This window comes from Chiloscyllium plagiosum, chromosome 7, assembly GCF_004010195.1.
Source record: "Chiloscyllium plagiosum isolate BGI_BamShark_2017 chromosome 7, ASM401019v2, whole genome shotgun sequence".
In the NCBI taxonomy this organism is placed as follows: Eukaryota; Metazoa; Chordata; class Chondrichthyes; order Orectolobiformes; family Hemiscylliidae; genus Chiloscyllium; species Chiloscyllium plagiosum.
In genome coordinates, this window is record NC_057716.1 from 9,488,524 (window position 1) to 9,516,447 (window position 27,924).

Consider the following 27,924-nt stretch of genomic DNA (forward strand, 5'->3'; position numbering starts at 1 on the left):
TACTCTCAATTCATAGATTAGGGAGATGATATCATGTACATGAGCTGCATTTCAGCAGGAATTCCTTCTGCACTGGTGGCCTTGTTGGTTCTTACCTGCCAGATTGCCTTTATAACATCAAATCATGTTGGACTATACTGAGATAGTGACAGGTAGCTCACTGTGGAGTGCAGCTGATGGCACTAATATTAAAGACTGAACCTTGGTTGAGGAAATCAGAGTCATACAGCATAGAAAGAGACCTTTTGGTCCAACCAGTCCACGCTGACCATAATCCCAATCTAAACTGGCCCTGCCTGCCTGTGTTTGGTCCACATCCCTCCAAACATTTCTTATTCATGTTACTTATCAAAATGCCTTTTGAACATTGTAACTGTACCTGAATCCACCACTTCCTCTGGAACCACTAAGTAAAAAAAAAATGCCCTTCATATCATTTTAAAATCTTTCTCCTCTTACCTTAAAAATACGTCCCCTAGTCTTGTAATCTCTCCCCCTCAGGAAATGACACCTGCCATTCACCTTATCTATACCCCTCATTACTTTATATTCCTCCATAAAGGTCACTTCATGACCTCCTGTGGTCTCATGAAAAAAAATCCAGGCTGTCCAGCCTCTTGTTATAACTGAAACCCTTCATTTTCAGCAACATTCTGGTAAATCTTTACTGAACCCTCTCCAGCTTAATGATATCCTTCCTATAATAGGGAGACCAGAAGTGGACATAGTGCTCCTTCAAATGAGTGTGTTGCCACAAGGCCTCTTCAATATATCCCCAATTATGCAGATCTTTTCAAGTCAACTTGTTCCATTAGTACACAAAAGAATGTTCTGTGAATCTTATCACTAACTGTTAGTGTCAAAACCTGTCATTTAAAATGTTGATTTATTTCAAATATCAGAAAACATGCAATTATTGATGAGACGTCCACAAAAATAGGTAAGATAATGAATTTAATATCTTGCTTTTATGTGAAACGCCCCCCCCCTTGGTGTGCCCATAATATTTACAAATTGGCCAACATTTTAAATAAATTAGGAATCAATTATCATGGATAAATACATACATTATCGTAGAGTACAAAATAATATCATTCCTATAAAAATATTTGGATTTTAAAAGATACACTTTCTAGAAATAGACATAGTAGACATAACAATTTTATTTGGCTTGAGAACCACTGTAACCTGAGCCAGCGACTGACCCTGGAGACCACCAAAGAAGGATGCAAAATATTCACTTCAGCTTAGGAAATATTTGAAAATATTTTAACACATTTTATAATATTAGTGTATGTGTAGGCAAACTAACCGGATTACCAGCTGACTTTGAGGTAGAGGTTAGAAAAACAAGGTTCATACAGTGAGATCATTTTTAAACTTACACTATGATGAATAGCAAAGTAACAGTTACCCTGATTGAGCTGTATAGTCTCCATGACCAATGCTTTCTTAGTTAATACTGATTTATTTCATGTATAAAAGGAAGAGTTAATTTACTGTGTCTAATTGTGTAATGAGATTCAAAAGGTGTTCAATCTATTAAGTACCTTGGCTTGTAATTTGGAAGTATGTCCCTGTTGGGTGAAATTGAACTCAACATTCATCTGTTAGACTTAGATGAAACCATAAAGGTTCAATTTTGTTAAAGAGCATTTCTTAGAATAGGGAAATGACTACAAAACATAAATTATCTTTTGCATAATTTTCAAATCGCCAAAATCCTGGATTCTCCTGCCTTTTTACCTGCTAAGGCTACCAGGCAAAGTTACTTTTTAATTACCTGCAAACTGAGGTAACAATTCATCTGTTCTGTCATCATCCTTACAGAGGCAGAGCAGGTGTTCAGATCACTATTAGCTCTCCTGGGAGTAATTACGAAATTATGGAGAAATTCACTTGCCAACCATAATCCATAATTAACAAATATTTTTGTGCTAACCGAAAACTAACTTTTATATTTAAAATTTACATTGATCCTTTAAAATGGAAAAAGTATGTAAAAAATGCTAAAATTGGAAGAATATACATTTTGCTGATAACAACCAATGTTATTTGTAAATATCACTGGCATTTAAGCTCATAATAGCTTACATGAAGCTCTCAGCAAATTCACCAGGGCAGCTGATCAAAAATCTCTCAGAGATCATATGTCACAAATGAAGCTTCTCTGATTGCAATCTGGCTATGTTTTGTGCCTCTAAATGCATAGGTTCATCAGAGCTCAGGTAGCTGCAATAGAACTGGTTGGTGATTCAGGTGAGTTCCAAATGAGAAACAATTGCCTCCTCCTCCTATAACCAACACTTGGCGTTCCTTCACCAACAGCACACTACTGTGATTATGCAACATTAGAGGCCACTTCACAAGGTTCTGCAAGGAAGGAGGAAATAATTAACAATCCATCTCAGCATCTATATCATTACAAAAACTTTGCAACAGATGTAGTTTCACCTGATTTCATTCTTATTGACTTGAGTACAGCCTTTGACCAAATCTGTACTCAAAATTTTAAGCAAAGTTTAATGGAAACTACTGGCTGTCAGAGTGAGGCTGCAAGCCTGTGACTTGTAGACTGATCGAGGTCTCACCACTGTTGGATTTGGACCTACCCATTGGGTTGTTAAACAAATAAAAAAAACTTTCAGATAAATCTGAATACATACAGTTTTTCTATTTATCCAACGATGATTAACTCTGGGGTTTTAGAGTGGGACCCTGATTTACAAGTGTCCATATTAGGAATGCTTATAATTACAAACTTTTTTTTAAATGGGACATAATTTTAATGACACAATATAAGAACATTTCCTGTACTTACATAGGGCTCCTTTATGAGTCCTTGGAGAAGATTTGTAGCTCAGGTTGTGGATCTACTTGTTGGTTTGCTTGCTGAGTTGTGGGTTTGTTACCAGACGTTTCACCACCATGTTTGGTAACATCATCAGTGAGCCTCCGATGAAGCGTTGGTGTTCTGTCCTGCTTTCTATTTATATGCCTTGGTTTGCTGTTGTGGGTGGTATCATTTCCATTTGTTTCTGAGAGGTTGGTAAATGGGGTCCAAATCTGAATGTTAATGGAGTTCTGGTTTAAATGCTCGGCCTCTAGGAATTTAAAATGACCCCGTACCCACAGCCGGCAGAACAAACATAATATACAAAATACCCTGCAAGGACTGCAACAAACTTTACATTGGACAAACGGGCAGGAAGCTCGCCTCCAGGATACATAACTAGCCACCAAAAGACATGACCAACTATCACTTATATCCATATACACAGACGAAGAGGGACACCAGTTTGATTGGTATAAAGCATCCATCCTGGGACAGGCTAAACAAAGAAGCGCGGGAATTCCTAGAGGCCTGGCATTCAAACTGAAACTCCATGTACATAGATTTGGACCGCATTTACCAACATCTCAGAAACAGAACCAGAAATTATATCATGTACCACAACAAACCAAGACACAAATAGCAAGTGGAACAGGACATCAACGCTTCAATGGAGGCTCACTGATGATATTACCTACCATGGTGACAAAACATCTGAAAACAAACCCACCAGCTCAGCGAGCAAATTGACAACCTGTCAGCTCCTTTATATTGTCCTGCATTGTGTTGCAACTTGCATACAAATTGATTAGTGAAGGGACTCCAGAATGGAACTGATTCACAATGTGGAGATGCCTGTACATTCAAAAATGACATATCCTAGAGAATATACTCACAGTCCTCTTTGTAAAATTCGCCTTCCGTTTTATTTTGTCAATACTCTTAAATCTCAGGATAAGAAACCAAGTTTGCTTTAAGTTTCACTTACTTCATTTCTGAGCTTGAAATAATAGGAATTTCTAAACGAAGCACCAAGTTAAAAGCCTATTTTGAGCTTGGATTTAGATGTTGAAATGAGGGCAAAATAGTCGACATTCATTGTCACTATTCTATGAAGCTGAGAGAGATTCTGGGCATCTGCATATAAACAGTTAGGTGTAGAAATCCAAGAAGTTTCAGTCACAGTCATCCTGTCCTACCCAACTTCAATGGATGAAGTCATTCTTAAAAATGGAAATCATTTTGACGTCACTTTTCACAAACTCTTAAACCCTTGTATTGAGCAATAGCAATGTCTTTTTTATTGAGATGCAGCTCTTGCTTTTAAAAACAGGCAATACAGGGGAATGTAAGAAAGGATTGATCAGGGAGTGCTAATGACCCAGGACCTGCTGCACACAAGAGTGGCAGAAACAAAGGCAATTAATAATTTCAAAAGAAACCTGGATAGATAGTAGAGGGAGATAATCTTGTAGGAGCACAAGGATTTTTTTTTCACTCACTTGTGGAACCTGCATGACATTGGCTGGGCCAACCGTTATTACCCATCTTTACCAACCTTTATTGCCCTTGACAAGGTGGTGATGTGTTGCCTTTTTGAACTGCTGTAAGGACACACACAATGCCGTTTAGGAGAGAATCCAGTATTTTGAACCAGTGACAGGGAATAAACTGCAATATATTTCCAAGTCAGGATGGTGAATGGCTTAGAATGAACTTACAGATGGTGGTGTTCCCACATATCTGCTGCCTATGATGGAGGTAGTCATGTATTTGCAAAGTGCTGTCTAAGGATCTTTGGTGAATTTCTGTGGTGCATGTTGCAGATAGTACATACTGCTGCTACTGAGCGTCAGTGGTGAGGGAGCGGATGTTTGTGGATGTGGTGCCAATCAAGTGGGCTGCTTTGAGCTGAATGGTATCAGGTTTATTGAGTGTTCTTGGAGATGGACCCATCCAGGCAAGTGGGGAGTGTTCATACTCCTGACGTGGCTTGTAGACAGTGGACAGGCTCTGGGGAGTCAGGTGGTGAGTTACTCTCTGCATAGTCCTAGCCTCTGATCTGTGCTTGTAGCCACTGTATTTATATGGCAAGTCCAGTTGAGTTTCTGAAGATCAATTGTAACCCCCAGGATGTTGATAGTGGGGATTCAGTGACAGTGAATGTCAGAGGGTGGTGGTTAGATTGCCTCAAATTGGAGATGGGTCACTGCCAAGCAATTGTGATTGAAAAAAGCAGAGAAAAGTGGGAAACTAGGGTGCTATATAGATAGCCAGTATGGACTTTAGGCCAAATGGTCTCCTTCTGTGCAATTATGACTCTGTCTTTCCATTTATGTGTGACTAACAATCTGTCTTCAGACTTATTGAACAAACATCTTTGAAAGTAGAAAACAACTAGTCAGCTGTCAAATGAAATTTGCCCACAAACCCATGTCAATCATTGGTACCTAAAAGCATAAAATATGCAAAAGTGCTGAAAAAGTAAACTTATAAACCAAATTTCAGAGGGTTTTTGATATATTCTTTAAACAGTTATTACTCACTGTGTCAATGTGGTAGTCAAGACTTTCTCCTGTCTTTAGGTCAATAACAGTTACTTCAGGGATTGAATCTGTGTAGATTGTCACTCCTCCCAATAAAAAAAGTTTATCACCAAGAATATGGGCTGTGTGAGAGTATCTGTAAAGTAATCGCAAATGATCAAATATGGACAAGCTCTTTGCGCACCCTCCCAAAACTGGCATGGTCTTTCTTTATATCCAGAATTCAACTGCTTCTCTTGACTAATTTCTTAAGTTCTGAGCAGGGAGTGGATTAATAGCATTTTAATGAAGCCTAGAAATTAAAATACCCCAGTCTACCTCTCACCCACCTATCCACCCAAACTGTTGAATTAAAATCAGGCCCTTGTGCACCCATACAATTTTCTTAAAGTTTTCCCAGGCTACAGTGCATATCTAAAAGGGAAGGATTACTACATAACTATTTTTTTTATACAGAACGTAGCTGTGGTTAATGCCCTTTAAAGTATTTAAAAAACATACAATTTCACAGTAGAGACAGTTCACTCTGTATTTAACCATAGTGTTACTTAATGAGCCTGTACCTACTCTACAGTTTTAGAGGGACAATAAAGTATGCTTAACTAAAATTAAAAAGTGAATACAAGATTAAAAGTAAAATATTAATCATTTTAATACACATAACCAAACAAATCTGAAATTTCTCCAGGAACTACGCAACTAAATAGAATATAATCAGCATTGAAATTTTACGGTATTCTTTACTATATTGTTTGTCAAACTTTAAACACTTTGGGGCAACTCAGGTGATTGGCAATGAGCAGGCAAGTCACTTGGATTACTTAAATGTGTCATTTTACAGATGACCCAAAGAATTATATTGATCATGTTTGGTTGTATCAATGTAGTGTACTGGATATACAAAAACAAAAGAGAAAATTACATATCAATTTTGGTGTGTACCGTGGAATGAAAGAATCTGTTACTTGTATCCTATCCCAGAAAAATCCAGACTGCATTGGTCTAAGATGGAAGACGGATGCTAAAGGGATCTGTGTTGCCCCTAATCCTCCAGCAATTAGTACACCACCTCTCCATGAACAGGCACTGTGGGAATGGCGGCTTTCTGGAGTAGGTCCAAGAACTGGAATCTGCAAGGGGAAGAACAGCACGCACATCGTTTAATTGAGATTGGGGCAGCAAGATGTAATTTTAGGATTTTAAACAGCAACTTTTCTCAGTTATTCGTAAAAGGATATTTCTACATTTAGCATGCTATAAATGTTTTATTACCTCCTCTTTCAGAATGTCTTATACATTACTCGCAAGAGATACCTACCTGACTGGACTGTTGTGGCCTGGGTTGTCCTCATGCATCCATTTAATGATATTTCACTATATTATGTCACCCATGCCTAAATATTTTCTGAATCTGACCTGCTTGAATGTCTTCTCAACGTTAGTTAATGTTAGATCCAATAACAGCTTCCTTCACAAATTCTTCTATGCTAATGGTTCATGTAACAATCCTTATTCTAGGAGAAACTGAGGACTGCAGATGCTGGAGATCAGAGTCAAGAATATGGTGCTGGAAAAGCACAGCAGGTTAGGTAGCATCTGAGGAGCAGGAGAATCGACATTTTGGGCATAAGCTCTTCATCAGGAATCCATTATTCTATCTTGTATCGTGGCTAATGTCTTGCCCCTCAACCATATACACATGTTTTTCACCTTCGCTGTCCTTGGAATAGATAGACCAAACTCTATTATAATCAAATTCCCCTTTGTGCATAGGGTTTCATATTCCACTGCGTTTTTCCTCTACCTGCAAAATAATACTCATTTATGTTGAATATTGAACCTTTGATCCCCATCAATTTGGTTTGCCTATCCAGCAAAGATCTTGAAAGTTTCCCAAATTAATCTTAAGACTTCTAACATTTTCATACAGAATTTGGAAGCATTCACTTATTTGAAGTATTTCTTATTTTTCTAAATTATACTATGAATAACTGTAAGGTAATATAATTTTTTTTCTTTATTTCTCTATTTGCTGTCTAAAATTTGTATCTAGGTACTCTGTACCTAACATGACGCTGTGTGGGGCGACATTTTAAACTTTTTATCGTACTCCTGTACTTCAGTACACACAATAATAAACCTTATTCTAATTCTCTCCTCATCCTTAATATTGTCATTTCTTTGCCTAGTTATATTCTTACAGGTATTGATTTTACAGAGAACAAATATTAAGAATTACTATAATGAAGAGAGATTTGAGAGACTGGGATTATTTCCATTGGAGCACAGGAAGCAGAGATGAGCCTCACTAAATGCTCCCAACACTATGAAAAACATTGACACAAACAACAGGAAAAATAGGATTTCTCTTATTACTGAGTCAGTAGGGAGTATCACCAACTTAAAAATTCTCAAAATCAGAGTGCTAAGTTAGGAGAAATGTCTTTACATAGAGGGTGAATAGAACTATGGAAAGCTTAATTACAGGTAGTGATTGATTCACAAAACACTATCATTTAAGGGAACATGAGAAAATATTTGAAAGACAGAAACTCTCTCCTGAAAGCACAAATAACAAAATAGGTAAATAAGGTGCAGCACACTAAGAAATTTTTAAACAACTATAATTTCACTTACATCTGACCAACTGTAGTCTTCCAGGTTCAGGAAATGCCAATCATTTAGTACCAAGTCTTTGGGAGAACGACCACCATAGATGAACAGATATCTCTGACCTTTCAAAAAGAACGTTCCCCAGTTACTTACAAACCATGACAGTCCTAAATAATGTACATATCTAAAAGTTGAACAGTGAATGCTGGAAATCGGAAATAAAAACACAATATTTAAAAAACTCAGCAGGTTGGGCAGCATCTATGTGGACAGAGAAACAAAATTAATGTTTCAGGTTTGTGACCTTGCAAAAGGACTGAGAAAAGTTAGCGGTAATAACAGGGTCTGACCAACAGAGAGTGGAAAAAGAGCAAGGGGAAGGTGTGTGATAGAGTGCAAGACAGAAGAGATAGAACGACTGAAAAGTTAGCTGTCTGGGGCAAATAGAATGGAGATCGTGCAAGGATGAAGCAAATGATGTGCCAAGTGCTGCTGTGCTGTTAACTAAAAAAAGAGTGAAACAAATGGGGAAAGGTATACCGTGTGAAATTGTTGAACTCACTACAGAGTTGGAAGGCTGTAGAGTACCTAATTGAAACAGGAGATGCTGTTCTTGAATCTTATGTTGAGCCTCTCTGGAAAGTCCAGTAGGCCAAGGGAAGAGAAGACAGCATTTCAGCAAATGCTTACATTCACACCTGCTTTACTGTTGCATTGTTTTCAAAATGCTGTCACAAATTAAAAGTAAAAGCAGAACCTACAGCCCGTTTGGTAACACCAGCAGTAAACTAGTGAACTTTCAGGAGAGGGTGAGCCCAACACCCATTGACAGGGTATACATGACAAAATAGTCACCACAGGTGGTGAATTTATAGCACGTTGTGAAAAAAATAACATTTTGGTCTACATTTTGCATAGATTGAAGAGGATTAACATAACCTCTGGAAAAGAAGCACAACAATGCAATGGCATTGTTAGGCCTTTGGTAGATATGGTTTAACAAAAATAAAATTATGATGAAATACAAATCACACCTCAGTTCACGACATTTCCTCAAAACAGCAAACAAGTCTGATTTTAATTCAGATGCTGAAATTACAGAATCCCTACAGCATGGAAACAGGCCAATCTACCCATTGAGTTCACACTGATCCTCCAAACAGCATCCCACCGAGAGGCATACCCTACCCTATTCCTGTGACCCCTGCATTTCCCACCTAGTCTGCACATCCCTGAATACTATCGGCAATTTACCATGGTCAATCCATCTAACCTGCACACTTTCAGATTGTGAGAGGAAACAGAGGTACCCTGAGAAAACCCAGCCAGACATGGGAAGAATGTACAAACTCCAAAGAGACCATCGCCTGAAGTTGGAATCAAACCCAGGTTCCTGGCTCTGTGAGGCAGCAGTACTGAGACATGTGCCACTCCAATGTTGCTCCATCAAATGGAAATATTTTTCAAAATCGATTAATGTTAGTTTTGTTGTTCTGTAACGCCCATCAAACTTACATCTCCTCCACTCAATCTGATGCATGGATAAACTTTACATAATGTTATGATTCTGTCCAGGTAGATAGATATCAAATAATCAGAATGAAGTTGTAATTAACATTTGTCAAAATGTCAATTACATTTCAAGTTTTGTTTCTCCATTTGCTAGTTTGCATTTATAATGCCAGAATTATAATGCCAGAATTTTGATTAATCCTTTATAATAAATTTTGTTTTCAATTAATGGAAACTTTTGTGTAAAACTTTGTTCCGGTCTATTGTTTTTTACCTTTGTAAATTACTTCTGTTCCTGTGTGTCTCCAGCGTGGTGTGGGCGCAGTGCCGATGCACTCTACCTCTTTTACTGACAAGTTGATGCTGGAGATGGTACTGTCGCCAACCTCACTTTTCAACAAAAGGATACTGGTGACTGGCTTCAGTGGAGATGTGCGGCCACCAAAGATTACACAACGACTGTCACAAAATGACGTCATGCTGTGAAACATTCGTTCAGCTAAAGCACGAACAAAAAGTTTCAAGTTTAGTTAACTGAGTACAATAGATTACAGATCGGAGTTAACATTTCCAAAGAGGTTTTTTGAGAACTTAAAGTCTCAAATAGATTTCAACGCAAGCAAATCAATTCGCAGACTGATACTAAATATTTTTCTGTTAAATTATTCCCATCTTTTATTTTCGTCAACTGTATGTGAATTGCAGGAAGTCAAAATATTACAGAAATAAAAACAAAGATCTGGAGAAATTCTCCAAGTCTCCATAGAGAGATGCCAATCTCCAGCATCCAAAGTCCTTTGCTCTTAAATGAAATATCACTAAAAGCTGTTCTCCTCTGATTAAGACCATAAGAAATAGGAGCAGGAGAAGGCCACTTGGCTCCTTGAGCCTGTTCCACCATTCAATAGGATCATGGTTTCAAAACTCTTCACATCCCATTTTCCTGCCCTTTTCCCCCTGGTTCCCCTACTGTCCAAAGATATACCTACCTCAGCCTTAAACATACACAGAGACTCTGCCTCTGATATGCTGTTGCAATAGATATTTGTGATAAAACAGATCTGATGCACAAGAATAAGGGTTCTTTCTTTTTCTTCTTCTATTCCATTCTAATGTTTATTGCTTAAATGGTTTAGTTTTGACATTGTCGCCAACCTCTCCAATATCAAGGAGTGTCACAGCTAATCCCAATCAAGATCTCAAGTAACATCCACACACTCAATTGCAGCAAGGTGCAATGGATAGCAATGAGGTTTGACATCTGATGCCAACTGTTCACTGAAATCAAGCAACGGGACAGAGGTTTTGGAGATTGGCTGCTCTATTTTAAACTTATCAAACCATAGCGTAGTGAAACAATATATTTAAAAGTAAATATTTACACACATGCAGAGGCATCAGAACCTTTAGTGTAAAAGTAGTAATGATTTTAAAAAAAAATCAACATATGCCCCAAGAAAAGGTACATTTCATCTGGCTCCACAACCTCGCCAAATCTTATCAGCTTATACCCTGTCAAACACAGGAGCAAGTGTAGGCCTTTTAGACCTGCAAAAGCCTGTTCTGCTATTCTAAATCATGGCCAATCATCTACTTCAACATAGTATTGTAAAATTATCTCCATGTCTCTTGATGTCATTTCTATTTAGAAATCTATCCATCTTGTCTTGAACATACTCAAATGACAGCGATAGCCTTCTGGAGTACAGAATTGCAAAGATTCACGATCCTCTGGGTTAAGCAATACCTTAGTCTTTCAGTTGCTAAATAGCTTGCCTCTTATGCTAAATTTGAGTCTCTGGTTTTAGATGTTATGCTTATATTCCAAGAGGAAATATCTTTTTCACAATAACCCTGTCTAGCATAAACAAGATTTATGACTGAAAGGAGGGACAGGCAAGCTGCTTTCACTCTATGTCTCATGCTGAAGGTTTGAGACTGATGTCTTCCTAATTAATATCATAATTAAAGAAATATATTTATTGTTTTAAATTAATGTTCATGGCAGTACTGAATTGGTTCGTGGGATCCTAAAAATTTCATACATATAAGATAATAATGTCTTCTCCTGATTACTTCCAATCTTCCCAGCTGGTTGGACATGCATGTAAGTATCTAACTAGAAAATGATTGAGTGGCAATGTTGTAATGCATAACTTAATTTAATAGCTGTTGACATTCATTGTCTAAATTCACACATGAAGAATAAGCACTAGGACAAAGCACGATAGTTTGTCAGCATCTGTGAAACTGTACCCCAACATTATCTGCTATTTAAAGAAAAAGGGAACAAGTGGACAAAATATAGAAAAGCAACGCTTCTGCAACACTTAGCAGATTGTAAGCAGGGTGAAAGGAGAATTATTTTTGCTTTCAGCAGCTAAAACTTTTATTGTAGCTATGCCAAAGGTTTCACAGTATTCAAAGCTGAAATTCAGAATTTAATTTCAAAGTATTGAATATAACTACAGCTATTTGTAAACTTACTCAAAAGATGGATTGACCCCACATTGTTAACAGAGCTACATTTCCAAACAGGTCCACTTTTAACCATTAGCATTGCATCCCTGAGGCGTCCATGTTGGCTAACTCTGCTGCCAAATCCTCCACTGATAAGGACTACATTTGGGGCAATAAGTGATGAACAATGGGCAAACCTCTTAAAAAGAGGATTCTCTGTTTCAATCTCACATGGAAACACAGAGATCTGCCGTGGATCATAAGTATCTAGTTTATTAGGGTGGAAATCTGTAGAGAGAAAATATAAAATTACTTTTCAAAACAGCATATAGTTTAGTAGTATTTACAAAATACAGCATTTCCACTGCACATAGTGGTCTAGGATAAGCTGATCTCCAAGCTTTACTACTCACATTTTTCAACAGTTTGAAATTGATTTCCTATTCTTGAACATAATAACTAAGGTTCTTCTGCACATATATACAGCAAACCAAATACAACAATTTAACGTAGACCGAAGGAAAACAATTTTGCTTGGAGTTGTTAAAGACAGAGAAAGGCAGTCGTAGATGGACATTGGAAACACAGGTCTCATCCTAAACAACTTGAAGAGGAATTGAGAACAAGAAACAGAAAGGAAAGAAGAAAAAAAATCTGACTGAGACTTGGCTTAAGGGAGACTTAAAGAAAGCCAGAAAGTAAAAGAATGAGGTATACTGCAACTGCATGTTCTAAAATAAATGCAAGATCATCCAGACATGAATGTTTTCCTTGTAGAACTTGAAACAAAGATAGACATGGCAAATGATTTCACTGATATTGTTAAATCTGTGGTGTTTATTTCTTGTAATATAAAAATCCAACCCAATTATTTAGTTGCCATTGTAAATGTTGGCAGATTTCTAATGGACTGGCTGTGATTAAGGTATGGTTGTTGTTACAAAGTAATGTCATGAATGTTGGGGTGTGTCTGTGTGTTGAATGAAACAGATTAAAAGACAATCTTATTTCCTCCCTGCAGCAAGTCAATTCTAAGGAATTATCATAGACATATTGTGCCATTATAATTTATAAAATGATGGTAATTTGAGGAGTAGTTTAAAAAAATCAAATGCATTATGGGACATTCAAAAAGTTGGTAAATCTGAATAAAGGTACACAACCAAAAATGTTTGGGAACCAAAGGCTTAAGATGAATCAATTTAATTAGATGCCACCAAGCAAAATGTCAGGAACTCCCTGGCTTCAGATCACTTTGGTAACACTATTAAACTTTAGTGGCTTCCCAAAGCCCAATTACCTTGTTCAGTTTACTTTTTGTTTGACTTACCTGGAAGAGAATGAAAAAACAGACAGGTTTTCAGGTCTCCTTTTGATGCACTCAGAATTAAATAGTGAGAACACTTCAAATGCCATTCCTTTGTGAAAAATAAATAAGATGAGGTCGGGAGGGAAAAAGAGATAAGTAATATTTCTCAAATGAATTTAAATATTAAGTATTTATCTATTTGAAATAGTATGAAGTGAGACAATTTTATGAAATAAGGAAATATTTGCTTTAATTATTAATTGTTGGTATTCAGCATGGAAATTTGCACCTTTAATAAATGTATCTACTTACTCTAGTTAATAAGTACAGTAAATGATTTAAAGCTAAGATAATTAATAACACAGATTTCCCGTCATCTGCCTAATTTTCCATTCTGGGTAAAAAAAGAACTTTGTCTGACATTTTGAAATAAAAGTGGGTAAAAACAAGCCGCTTTTGAAACTGTTTGATGCCTTTCTCAAACAAACAAAGAATGCTGGAGAAACTCAGCAGAATATTGCATGCAATTGTGGTCTCCATCCTACTGGAAGGATGTTGTGAAACTTGAAAGGGTTCAGAAAAGATTTACAAGGATGTTGCCAGGGTTGCAGGATTTCAGCTATCAGGAGAGGCTGAAATCTCTCTGGAGTTTTCCCTGGAGTTTCGGAGGCTGAGGGGTGACTTTAGAGGTTTATAAAATCATGAGGGGCATGGATAGGATAAATTGACACAGTCTTTTCTTTGGGTTGGGGGAGTCCAGAACTACAGGGCATAGGTTTATGGTAACAGAGGAAAAATTTTAAAAAGGGACCTAATGGCAACTTTTTCTTGCAGAGGGTGGTGCGTGTATGGAACGGGCTGCCAGAGGAAGTGCTGGAGGCCAGTATGATTACAACAGTTAAAAGGCATCTGGACAGGTATATGATTAAGAAGAGCTTCGAGGGATATGGGCCAAGTGCTGGCAAATGGGACTGGATTAGGTTAGGATACCTGATCGGCATGAACGAGTTGAACCAAAGGGTCAGTTTCCTTGTTGCACATCTCTATGACTCTATATGGTAGCATCTGTGGAGACAGAAACAGAGTTAATATTTCAAGCCCAATATGATTCTTCTTCACAACAGTTGGGAAGAGGTCATATTGGATTTGAACATTAACTCTTTCTCTTCCTACAGATGCCACTAGATCTCTGGAGTCTCTCCAGTATTATTTGCGTTTGTTTCAGATTTCCAGCATCTGCACTATTTTATTTTTATGTCTTTCTCAAATTTAACTTAAGAATAACTTTCCCACAAGTTACAGAATAGACTGGATATATTTTCCAAGTTTGAAAGATTGTCCCACTACTTAGTTAGATAAATTGAAATATGTTAAATTTACCTCATACTCGTCAAAGGGTTCTAACATTTCAATTCTTTGTTTCTCCTGTTTTGGAATTAATCCAGTATAAAACTCATTCATGTCAATACAATGACATTCCTCCCAGCCCTAGAAGAGTAAGGATTATAGTTAGATACATTTGTTATCTGTATGTTTTAAAATTTGCCCATGGTGATTGAAACATCTTCTCTGCCCAAGTATGTGGCCTCCATTTTGAAGAGACATTTGAGAGTGCGAGCTTGTGGAATGCAAGATATATTCATTTCATATATGAAAGAAACAAGGATAATTCAACTGGGAGATCACTTAAAGAAATGATCTAAAAGCTTTCAGTTTAATCACAGACCATGGCAGCTAAGTAATATTTTACAATCATAGAATGAAACAGCACAGGAGGAGTTCACTGTAGCTGGGCTGGTGTCTGAAATTACAGCATGGTTGTAACACATAAAATATCTGTGATATTCAACTGACCTCATTTAAAAAACGTTTCCGTTGAGCTTCCTTTCCAGGAAACTGAGTAAGTGCATGCAGAGTGGAGTTCAACTGTTTAAAATGCTGCTGCATAACCTGACCAAAGGGGTCATCTGGCCGTATCTGTTCGTAGACAACAAACACTGCAGACGAAAATCTGTTCGCTGCCCAATGGATTACAGCTGAAGAACTAGATAGAAGTTTCACTTTGTCATAAACTAATCAGAAAATATCAGACTCATTACTTAAAATATTAATCCCTTGGTTATTCCAAATATAGCTCAATTTCAAAGAAAAATAAATAAGGTTTTACTTCACAATTAGCTAACTTCTCCGACAGCCGGGATTCTGAACTGTTAATAATACAACACAGTGCTGATAGATACTTAGAGGCATTATTGATAACAGGAAGGGCAATTTTTTTGTCCCCCTCAGGATAACAGAGGATCTTTATTATACTTTATCTACACCATTTAATGATCTTTCAGAATAACTGACAATAACTGACACCAGTTTGAAGCTTCTTTTCAGCAATCACTTAAATGTTAAACTTTTGCAGTGTTTTTAAATAGTTGAAAATTTTAGACTTTTGCATCTTATGAACAGGTCTTTATTTTTAAGTGTTTTAGAACAATTCCTTCTCCATGGCAATCAGATCGTTACCTTCAGTTAACAGAGCAGAAGTGGCAGTTTGAGAGTATATCTTGTGCAGTGTTAAAGCAGAGACTTGGTTACCAATTAGTAACTGCAAATTAAAATAAATTCTATCTATTCCCATGGCAGGTTTTCTCTATGTGCCCTAAATTATGCAGAACGCCTTAACAAACTAACACTCTGCTGAAACGTCAGCTATCGCTTTAAACTTATAAACACTGACAATCCCCAGGCTAAAAATCCAACTGTAATGCTCAAATATTTCAACTATGAAGCAAACAATAATTATTCCCTTTCATCTGAAATTTATAAGGAGTGCTCTCAATCTAGATTTACTTGATTATCACTGTGAAAGTTGGAATAGCTCCACAGCTTGTCTCATTACCCAGACATTATCCACATCCAGTAGATTAACGAGCTCAATTAATCAATCCCACAAATTGGGTCTTGTTACCTTGCATCTTTCATATACGTCAGTACAACTTCTGATAACAACAGGGTTGGATATGCAGGATTTAGGCCAGTCTCCATCAGTAGGTTATCTAACTCCGCTATTTCAGTCAGGTCAATGCCAAGTAATTTGTAATCCAAACCACAAAGATATAAATTATCTGCAATTTCAAAAAGGAAATATAACCATCGTTAGAAAGACATTGGCAATCAGAATAAGATTTGCAGAGTACTGCAATTTGAGTATAATGCTTTTATATTCTCTATATATGGCTGATAGTTTTGATTGTAGCATATACAAGTTGCAACCATTATTATAAGAATATAAAAGGAAATAAAAATGAACATTCATGGTCTGCACAGATATCTATGTTTAATATTATTTCTAAAATGTTTAATGGTCTTCAGCAATCTTAAGTTTGCCAACTGCAATTGAGACAGACATGAGTCATCCTTCAATGCAAATTAAAATCTTAATTTGCAGATGGCTTGATATCATTTGCCTATTATATCACTGTCAAAAGCCTTGCCAAAGTCAGGCAGCATTTTCAATGAATCATGCATTTCAAAAAAAAAACATACCCATCCAGGCTGGTTTAATTTCATTCATGCAGCCAATGAGCTCCATGAATTCCTGCTTGTTTTTAATAAGAGTTGCTTTGCGTTGAACAACATCTGGAAAATCCACCTCGTACACAATGACATTTTTCAGCTCTCCACTTGCCTTTAGCCGAAAGTACAAGGAATCAAAGCCAGCTCCAAGTGAAAGGATCTGTAGAAACAGAAATATATACTAACAGAAATATATACTAACAGAAATATATACTAACAGAAATATATACTAACATAAATATTCAAGTATGGTCTTCACTATCTGCATACAGGTACTCACAGCCCAGACAACAAATTTCAAAACATTTAAAAGAAATTCAATTTAGGCTTAGTGCAAAACTTGACAGACAGTACAGGAGTGTGCAGGCAGACTTTGCATTCAAAGTTGATGAAGCACTAGGTACTGTGACAAGATACAAATTTGTGTTTGTGGTAAAAACAATGACTGCAGATGCTGGAAACCAGATTCTGGATTAGTGGTGCTGGAAGAGCACAGCAGTTCAGACAGCATCCGAGGAGCAGTAAAATCAACGTTTCGGGCAAAAGCCCTTCATCAGGAATGAAGGGCTTTTGCCCAAAACATCGATTTAACTGCTCCTCAGATGCTGCCTGAACTGCTGTGCTCTTCCAGCACCACTAATCCAGAATTTGTGTTTGTGGTGCCTACTCAAATTCCCAATCTTGATTTGCTGATCTGATTGACCGACTGAGCATTCTTCATAGGAAAGGAGGGGAGAATCACACCCACTCAGGGAAGCTAAACACAGTTAATAATTATTTTCATGTACAAAATGACAGGAGCAGAGCGAGGCAAAACCCCAACATTCTCACCTGTCTCTGTGAGTAACTTGCTGTATGTTGCAAGAAACGATGCAGACTATAATCCACTGCTTTTGCCCTCACGTAGTAACCACTTCAGAGAGAAACAAAATAAAATTAGAGTCCTATTGATTTTAGTGCAAATCTCAGCCTACTCCAAGATACAACATTTCTATTAAAATACAACTCAGTGGTTAAGTTGCTCATGTTCATCAATTTCAAGGCTCTGGATAGAATTCTTAGCCTAGACGGAAAATCAAATACCCTAAATCAGTAGATATGTCATCATTACTTATTGACTGGAAGGCATGAAATATTTCTCTGTTAGGTGACAACTTTCAAAAATTTGCAAGATGTTGCAGTACTTGCAATGGGTTCCACTGTTACAACAGACAAAATAGGCCCTTTGAATAAGTTCAGTGTCAAAGCCATTTTTGTTTTGGTACTCAAGTAATTTTGATTCCGTTTAGTATCTGTCAACTGGCTCCATTATTCCGTCTTATTTTATAGTTACCTCTTAGACTCATAGCACAAAGAGACCAATAGATCAATTTTGTTATTCCTGTCTCTGGAAGAGCAATTTAGCCAGTCCTACTTTCCAGTGCTTTCCCTGCAGCCCTCTATTTTTTTCCCCCTGTTACTTGTCTTATTCCCTTTTGAAAGCCACAATTGAATCTGTCAAGAACTCTCTTGATTTTTGAACACTGTCAAATTTACTCCCAAACTAATCTTCTCTGAGGAAAGGTCATCATTTAAATTTCTCATTCCTGTACTCTTTTCCTGATATTTTAATGCATGATCTCTTAAGCTTCACACCCTTCCTAAAATGTAATATCCAGATTTTAACATAATTCTCCAGCTGAAGCTGAACTAGTCCTACTATCATAGAGTCCTACAGCACAGAGACAGGCCTTCTAGTCCAAACCAGTCCATGCTGGCCAAAATGTCCATCCATGCTAACCCCATTTCCCTGCACTTGGCCGATATTCTTCTAAACCTTTTCCATCCATGTATTTATCCAAATGCCTTTTAAATGTTGTTAATGCACCTGCCTCAACCACTTCTGCTGGCAGCTCATTCCATGTGCGTACCACCCTGTGGGAAAAAAGTTGCCGTCAGGTTCCCTTTTATTCTTTCTCCTCTAACCTTAAACTGATGCCTTCGATTCCCCAACCCTGGGAAAAAGATGAGTACGTTCACCCTTATGATCTTATACATGTCAATAAGATCCCCCCCTCAGTCTCTTATACTCTAAAGAAAAAGGTTCTAGCTTGTCCAACCTCTCCCTATAACTCAGACATTAGAGTCTTGGCAACATCATTGTAAATTTTTTCTGCATTCTTTCCAGATTAATAAACATCCTTCCTATGGCAAGGTGACCAAACTAAACACAATACTCCAAGTGCGGCCTCACCAACGTCCTATACAACTGCAACATAACTTCCCAACTTCTGTACTCAATGCCCTGACTAATGTGTCAAAAGCCTTCTTCACTGCCCTGTCTACCTGTAACTCCACTTTCAGAGAACTATGCACCTGAACTCCAAGGTCCCTTTGTTCCACGACACTCTTTAAGGCCTATCATTCACCATGAAACTCCTACCCTGATTTGACTTTCCAAAATGCAAGACCTCACACTTACCTATATTAAACTCCATTTGCCATTTCTCAGCCCACTTTGCCAGCTGATCAAAGTCCTGCTGCAATTTCTGGTAACCTTCCTCACTGTCCATGATACTGCCTATTTTAGTATCATCTGTAAACTTACTAATCATGCCTTGTACATTCTCATCCAACTCATTTATATAGACAACAAACAGCAACTGGCCCAGCATCGACCTGAGGCACTGTATTAGTCACAGGCCTCCAGTCTGACGGGTATCCTTTCAGTATTACCCTCTACTTCCTACCATCAAGTCAATTGTGTATCCAGTTTGCCAGCTACCCCTGGATTCCATGCAAACTAACCTTCCACAGCAGCTTACCACATGGGACTTTATCAAGGGCCTTAGTGAAATCCATGTAGACTACGTCTATCTCCCTGCCCTAGTCAACCTTTCTGGTCACTTCATCAAAGAACTCTAACAAATTTGTGAGGCATGATCTCCCATGCACAAAGCCATGCTGACTATGCCTAATCAAACCCTGTCTTTCCAAATGCATGTATATCTTATCTCAGAATCGTCTCAAGTAACTTACCTACCACAGATGTAAGGCTTAATGGTCTACAATTCGCAGGCTTCTCTTTGCAGCCATTCTTGAAGAATGGTACAACATTCACTACCCTCCAGACTTCTGGGACCTCATCCATGTCTAACGATAATGCAAAAATATCAGCCAGGGCCCCCACAACTTCTTCTCTGGCCTCTGGCAGTATTCTTGGATGTACTTTCTTCTTCAAATCTACCACTATCTTGCTAATAGTTCACTGTAGTGCCGTCTGGAATTTAAAAAAGAAAATCTCTAATATTGCTTAGTAATAATACTAATTGATATCATTTCGAAGGTGCAAGATTAGATAAAGCAACAAAAGAATCTCAAAAGTATGAAATAAATCAAACATGAAACATTGCATCATAGATTAGTAAGGCCATTTAAAAAAGTCAAGCATTGGGCTTGAACTGTAAAGTAGGTATGTAATGCTGACCTGTATCGAACCTTGATGAGGCCACACTTAATTGTCTGCAGTTCTGGTCAGCATATTATAAAGAATATAGAGATTCTGGAAAGGGTGCAAAGATTTACATGGATAATAGCAGAAATGCATAGTTACATATCTCATTAAAGGATTGTCAGACTCTGTTTCTTTTCCCTCAAAAAAAAAAGCTGGGGTCGCCAGAGTATGGAAACAGACCCTTCAATCCAACTCATTCATGCCAACCTCGTTTTCCAAACTAAACTTGCCACACTTGCCTACGTTTCGACCAAAGCCCTCTAAACCTTTGCTATTCATGTACCTATCCAAACATCTTTTCAATGTTGTTACTGTACTTGCATCTATCACTTCCTCTGGCAGTTCATTCTACATAAGAAACACCCTGTGTGAAACAATTGTTCCTCAGGTCTCTTTTACACTTTTCTCCTCACATCTTAAAAATATGTTCCCAAATTTTGAACTCCCCCACCGTGGGGAAAAGACCTCTGCTATTCACCTTATCTATGCTCCTCATGATTTTATAAATCTCTATAAGGTCAACCTCAATCTCCTACTCTCCAGTGAAAAACATTCCAGCTTATCCCTATTCAAATTCTTCAGTCCTGGCAACATCCTGGGAAGTACAGATTGTCAAAATTATAGTGGGTTTTAATAAAAATAGATAGAATTTTTTCTTTTGTGGGGAACAGCATATCCAGAGGTCATGAATATGAACAGTCACCAAGAAATCTAATTGGGAATTCAAAAATTCCCAAAGGAGTGGTAAAAATATTGAACTCACTACCAAGTACAAATAGAGTGACACGGTGGCTCTGTGGTTAGCACTGCTGCCTCACAGCACCAGGACCTGGGTTTAAATCCAGCCTCAGGCGACTGTCTATATGGAGTTTGCACATTCTCCCCGTGTCTGCGTGGGTTTCCTCTGGGTGCTCCGATTTCCTTCCACAGTCCAAAAATGCATAGGTCAGATGTATTGGCCATACTAAATTGCCCACAGTATTAGGTGCATTAGTCAGAGGGAAATGGGGCTGGGTGGGTTACTCTTCGGTGGGTCGGTGTGGAGGACTTGTTGGACCGAAGGGCCTGTTTCCACACTGTAGGGAATCTAATCTAATCATGATCCCAATAGAAAGAGTATGCTGGTAATCAAGGTGTATTTCACAGGCTGTCACAAATATGTAAGTGCCCAACTGAATTGCTAGAATGGTTCATTTGTTTGACTTTGACTGCTTTCTAGCACAAAAGAAACTCACACCAGGTTTCATCAATAAATAAGAAAACTTACTTACTGTATTATAAACAAGCTAACCCTTTAGCAAATAGCAAAACTAATTAACGATTAAATTCAATCATTTCTAGCATGCAGATGTGAACTATATCCCATTAAACCAAATGTGCACTCACACAAATAGGTAAAAGAGAGACAGCTCTGCAAAAGCACCATGGGTGAAAAACAATCAAAAATTAACAAGTATGATGGATTAAGAGTCCAAACCACAGAGGTGATTTTCTCACAGTTCTTTTGGATTATTGGTGATGTTATGACATTGCTGCTGACTACAGAAGATCCTCAATTCAGCAGCTGGTCAATTGTACCTAGGTCTTTGCTTCAATTAGAAGTTCTTATTTTCAGAGCGAGTGTCAGTGCTTTCCACTCTCAAGAGGGTGAGAAAGTGAGAGATCTATCTTTGCTGAGAGATCTATCTTTTCAGGAGGTCTGAATGCAACTATTTCCTCAGGTCTGTGACAAACTGCAACTTAAAACTCCAACAGGCTGTTGCTAGGCTGCTTTTCAAACCAAAGGCATATGGTGCCAACTAGCTTCTTAAAACTACCAAATCTAACTTCTCCCAGAGTTGTAAGCCTTTGTATAACCATTAAGTGAATACCACCAATGCATTTTAGACCTTCAAGTTGTGGGCAAACAAAACATGCATTACATATTCTGCAAGTGTAATGTCAAACTTTCCATTTTTCCCAGTTAATATTCCAAAAAAACACATTGCTATCACAGGTAATTAATTATAAATAGTATAAGTGTATTTATGTGAAGTTAAACAAGCATTGATGGAGAGAATGCGAAGGACGGTTATTAAGGTCAATTCAAATAAAGAATGATGGGAGAAGGCTTGAGTCAAATATAAACAATACAGATTGGTTGGGTCAAACAGTCTGTTTCTGTGCTGTATACCTTATATAATGTTAATATGTAAATTCTTTCCCCCTCTGACCTTTACACTCTTACTACCTCAGTCCATAATGTTATGACCACACGAAGTGGCATGAATCTACTTTTTTCAAACTTACCACTTGAATCCCAATAAGGATTGAAATCTTTTTAGTATATGGCTATACATATCCCCAATTTAAACACAATTAACTATTTTCACCAGAAACAACGAAGACGTTTTCTTGATCAAAAAACAATTTTGTTACCAACTAACCTGAAGAAAATAAAGATGTGACATCAAACATATGGCCCCTGAAAAATCACATGGGCTGACATACACACACAGGTGAAATAGTTTCAAGTCTTTTGAGTGTTCTTGAGACATGATGTTTAAACCTCAGATGACTATTGTTTAGCTGGTGTTTTGAACCATCAATTATGAATATTACAATTATCCTTCAAGTTTTATGTGCTCTCAAGTTTCTTTTTAATTGTCATCTCCTCCAGAGACACAGTTCTCAGGTTGTGTTCCCAGCTTTGTCCTTAGTTTCATTTTCTCTCTGCCAAAGTCATCTTCTTGAAATATCAGCTTGTTTGTTTAATTGTCTCTGTTAGGTGAAGTTCCATCTCGAACATGTGAACACACAAAGCGTAAAGCAAATAGGAGATGTGGGACTTTTCACATCTCCTCAGTGGGAGTTTTCTGTGTGGTTGCATTGCCTTTGAATAAAATATTAATTCAGATCAGCGGTCTGTCATATAATCCAGAAACAAAAAAGTTAAATTTCTGGAAATGCTCAGCAGGTCTAGCAGCATCTGTGAGGAGGAAGTCAGAGTTAATGTTTCAGGTCTAGTGACCCTTCCTGGTGATTTCACCAGACCTAAAACGTTAACTCTGATTTCTCTGCACAGATGCTGCCAGACCTGCTGAGCTTCTCCAGCAATTTCTGTTTTTGTTTCCGATTTACAGTATCCACAGTTCAAATGGTTTTTATGCAGCCTATCCATGTTGGTTTCTTGAAACTTGCAGGGTCAGGTGATACCTGTGATAATTTTAAGGGAGCTTTTTAGGTCCCTTTCTAAACTAAATTCAGTCCATGACTGTTCCATTAATATTAAATAGTGTAATGAAATTTGAAAACCAATATCCCACATTTTATACCATTGTGACAATATTACAATAATTAAAATGGTGAAAAGTTAGGGATATGAGAGGATTAAAGAAAAGTAGGGATCCATTCATACAGATTACTAGAATGTGTGGTTAAATCTAAAAAGTAATTTAAAAGATCAATCAAATAGTAACCTTTAAAACTATAAAGGCTAAAATATTAAGATGACAAAGTTTTGCTACAATTATATAAAGATATGATCAGAACACATCTGAAATATTGTGTATAGGTTCAGGCACATTGTAAAGGATATATTGATCTTGGAAGGAGTGCAGTGAAACTTAACAGTAAACTACCAGAATTATCAGGACAGATTACTTAAACCAGGCTTGCATTCCCCAGAATACAACATAATTAGGGGTGATTTAATATAAATTTTTAGGATTTTGAAAGCATTTGACAGAGTAGATATAAAGTAATTCCACTAGTGGAGGAAATTTAGTACAAGGAGAATTGTATTGCCTAATGTAATTATGCTATCACTTTGAACAGAGTTATTAGATCTTGCACATGAAACGCACAAGTGGTTTCAGCAGTTCCGGACAATGGAAATCTGGGCAGGGGATCATCTATGGTTTCCTCTCCTATGGGATTAGGGACAGAAAGATGGGGCACAACTCTGATCACTTTGTCTTTGTCCATCTCTAGAATAACGGACTACTGTTCTTATCATCAGAGCTCATAACTGAACACTGGCCACTTGAACGAGCTGTGTTTCTCAAGGAACTACATCCAATATAAGTCATTGCTTTCCAAAGAGCACAAAAATTAACAACATTTCCCATGACATAAGCGACAATACTGAAACACATAATTCAAAGTAATATTTCTTTAACATGCAAGATGTAACAATTTCACAAGTAATTTTCACAACACAACAAAATAATTGGATGCATATCATACCGATTGATAAGTGGAGCTCTTCTGGTGGTTTTATTTACAAATCCCTTCAGAAAACAATCATTGAAGTAGCCTAAACTGGCCATGGAACACTTGCTAACAATACTGCTGTCATTTGTACCTTGGACCTACAAACAGGTTCAACAAAACAATGCTAATGTAAATAGGCAACATTTTTGTACTGTATTGGATAACAACACTTCTACACACAAAAAAGGATATTTTCACTTAACTTTAAATTCCTTTTAACTTTGCTCCTTTTTTAAAAATTATACTTGAATAATTTGAATGAGAAGGCAATAACACTGCCCAGCAAGAGAATTTCTACATTTCAGAGGCAGCGAAACTGAAGCAAGGTTTAAATAAAGTTACAGAGGGAATCAATGATAGTTTGACAAGGCAGAATTAGCTAACTTACCCACATTAGATGCAAAATAAACTATTAGGAAAGAATAGAGAAAAGAATGGAGTTAGGACCAAGAGTTTCTTTTTAATTCGTTCATGTGATGTGGGCATCACCGGCTATGCCAGCAGTCTTTTAAAATGGAATTAGTAGACTTGCTTTGAAGGGAGTTTTATGGTTCAGTAAAACTTACCGAAGTCATTGTCAAATAATGGATTAGCACGGGAACATTATTTCTATGTAGTTTGACCTCACTTATGCTGAATTTTAAAATTAAACAGAATCTTGGTTAAGTCGCTATAATAGCAGTAAGTTATACACTGTATTTCAGTCAATCTTTTCACTAAATGTAAACTACAGCATCTAACCTTGCTGTAGTTTTTTTCAGTTGTCGTAATTTCTTTTTAAAAAAAAGCAAATAAACAGGCATACTTTCTTACAAGAATCTGGAAATCATTCAACTTTCTTTAGCTGCAAAACTTCTATGTTTCTATCTCCCTCTCTCTTATATAAATCCATTATTCAATGCAGTATAATCATGGGAGATTGGATGGAATGAAGAGAATTTCAGTTGTGAACCATTTCATAAATGGATGTTTTTAAACACAACTGGATCACTACATAAAAAAGTAAATATGAGGTACAGTCAATATGGACAGTCTGAACACCTCCCGCAATTACAGACCATCACTAGCACAAGCTAGTAATGTACTCAGTTGCTCCCTCAAGTGGAGAATGGCACATGGCATTCAGAAATCCAAAAGGGATTTAATTTGAAAAAAAAATCAAACTAGGAGGATCAGGGGTAATAACACAAACTACATTGGATTCAGGTTTCTGTTAGATCTACTGGGATGAAATGGAGATACTGAAGAAATACACATCAGATACTTGTAACAACAGCCATCTAACTGATTTTGATAATTTTGTGCAATCCAGTAAAGTTTTCAACACGGATGCTTCATTGCACCAGATACTTAAAAAACTAAATTCCAATAAGCACTGTACGTGGGTGGCACAGTGGTTAGCACTGCTGCCTCACAGCGCCAGAGACCCGGGTTCAACTCCCGCCTCAGGCAACTGTCTGTGTGGCGTTTGCACATTCTCCCTGTGTCTGCATGGGTTTCCTCCCGGTGCTCCAGTTTCCTCCCACACTCCAAAAATGTGCAGGTTAGGTGAATTGACCATGCTAAATTGCCCAGAGTGTTAGGTGAAGGGGTAAATGTAGGGGAATGAGTCTGGGTGGGTTGCTCTTCAGTGTGGGTCAGTGTGGACTTGTTGGGCCTAAGGGCCTGTTTCCACACCGTAAGTAATCTAATCATACTAGAACACTGAAGAACTAAGAAGATCTTTCTGAAGAACAGCCGTACCAAACTCAAAGCATTAGTTGCTTTTCTCTCCACAGATGCTGATAAACCTGTTGTGTTTCTCTAACGTTTTCTGTGTTTCAGATTTCCAGCAATGATAGAATTTTAGTTTTATTCAAGCAATGTGCAATTATTTTAAATGCACCTTTCTACATGACCACTGTCATACTTCAGCAGCACTCCAACAGCAAATGTTTTGGAGTTGTTCTGAGGTCACGAAAGATGTTATTCAAATTTGTTTTGTATCTTCACATCCTATGAATGAATTTAAAAGAAAAAATATATTTAGGGAATAGTAGGGAAGAGTTGTAAGGATTAACAAACTGGTTATCAATGAAAGGTTGAACTGTGCCCTGAACTGCAGCAAACAAGTAACCAGAGCTTCCACACAAGTAAAAATGCTCATCATCCACAATTACTCCCTAATCTCACCTCAACCAGTTTTACATTTCATGTTAAAGTAAAATATTGTAGATGCTGGAATTCTGAACTAGAAGCTGAAAAGGTTGTACAAAGTTAAAAAAAATCACACAACACCAGATTATAGTCCAACAGATTTATTTGGAAGCACTAGCTTTCACAGCGCTGCTCCTTCATCAAGTGGTTGCAGAGTATAAGATCATAAGACAGAATTTATAGCAAATGTTTACACTGTGATGCAACTGAAATTATACATTTTATATATGTAAGATAGTGCTTCCAAATAAACCTGTTGGACTATAACCTTGTGTTGGGTGATTTTTAACTTTGTACACCCCAGTCCAACACCGGCTCTTCCAAATCAGAAAAGGTTGGAAACACTCAGGTCTGGCAGGCAACTTTATAGAGAGAGAAAAACAGAAGAACGTAACATTTCTAATGTAAAAAAAAACACAATTTAAACATCGACTTTGTATCTCTTCCCTGAAAAATGCTGCCTGACCCTGCCGAACATCTCCAGCATTTTCTACTTTAATTTCATGTCATGCTTCGGGATTGGCTTTCACTACAGTGATCCTGGCAGCAACATCAGCTCGCCAACCTTAAACGCAAATTATTCGACGGTTCACGGTGCTCATTTCGGGCAGTCGCCGCCTTAGGGGGGGTGCTAATGTAAACGGTTGCTATATAAATGCACAAGGTCGTTGCTGCGAGTAGGTTCAATGTGTTCAGGATAATGGCGGCGGCCAAACCCGACTCCGGGCCATCCTCACTACAATTCCGCTTTGGTTTGAGATGAAGACCTTCCTCACCCCAATCCCTGACCAAGAGGAACTCTTACTTACAGCCACATCCTTCCCAGCCTGTTTCTTATTCCTACACCGTTTATTTCTGGCGCTGAAAGCCAAATTCTCCACGCCTCCCTCTTCCTCCATAATCATCATCCTGCCGGCCACCGGCACGGACAGCCCCCTACGCTTGCGCAAGGCTCGGTAGGCCGGCACTACACAGCTACGCATGCGCAAGGCCCCGCAGGCCAGTACTACACAGTTACGCATGCGCAAGGCCGGTACTACACAGCTACGCATGCGCAAGGCCCGGCAGGGCAGTAGTACGCAGCTGCGTTTCCCTTGTCTTTACATTTGCATCAGTATTCACAAAGCAGAAGGACTAG

The 27,924-nt window shown here is 37.8% G+C and overlaps 2 protein-coding genes across 7 annotated transcripts in view; one reads left to right on the top strand and one right to left on the bottom strand.

Annotated features, from left to right (window-relative positions):
• Positions 1-1,145: 1,145 nt before the first annotated feature.
• On the bottom strand, positions 1,146-27,827 carry lcmt2 (leucine carboxyl methyltransferase 2). Of its 6 annotated transcripts, XM_043692993.1 has the most exons (15): positions 27,596-27,641; positions 26,476-26,585; positions 24,564-24,688; positions 17,675-17,756; positions 16,814-17,003; positions 16,236-16,392; positions 15,128-15,317; positions 14,654-14,761; positions 13,295-13,382; positions 11,992-12,252; positions 9,779-10,003; positions 8,017-8,114; positions 6,322-6,509; positions 5,380-5,515; positions 2,391-3,066 (listed from the first exon to the last, which is right to left on the bottom strand). In XM_043692993.1, exons 3-15 carry the CDS (start codon positions 24,644-24,646, stop codon positions 2,833-2,835), a joined length of 2,040 nt encoding a protein of 679 aa, XP_043548928.1. In that variant the 5' UTR covers positions 24,647-24,688; positions 26,476-26,585; positions 27,596-27,641; the 3' UTR covers positions 2,391-2,832. The 6 variants fall into 6 exon arrangements, with proteins under 6 accessions (XP_043548925.1, XP_043548926.1, XP_043548924.1 ...); XM_043692990.1 differs by lacking the exons at positions 2,391-3,066; positions 26,476-26,585 and adding an exon at positions 1,146-2,373 and having other exon boundaries at positions 27,596-27,827; XM_043692989.1 differs by lacking the exon at positions 26,476-26,585 and having other exon boundaries at positions 2,389-3,066; positions 27,596-27,827.
• LOC122551895 (nmrA-like family domain-containing protein 1) overlaps positions 27,807-27,924 on the top strand; it is a 146,954-nt gene continuing 146,836 nt past the window's right edge. Inside the window, exon 1 of the mRNA XM_043694466.1 lies at positions 27,807-27,924. Coding sequence (XP_043550401.1) covers positions 27,807-27,924 — 118 coding nt within the window.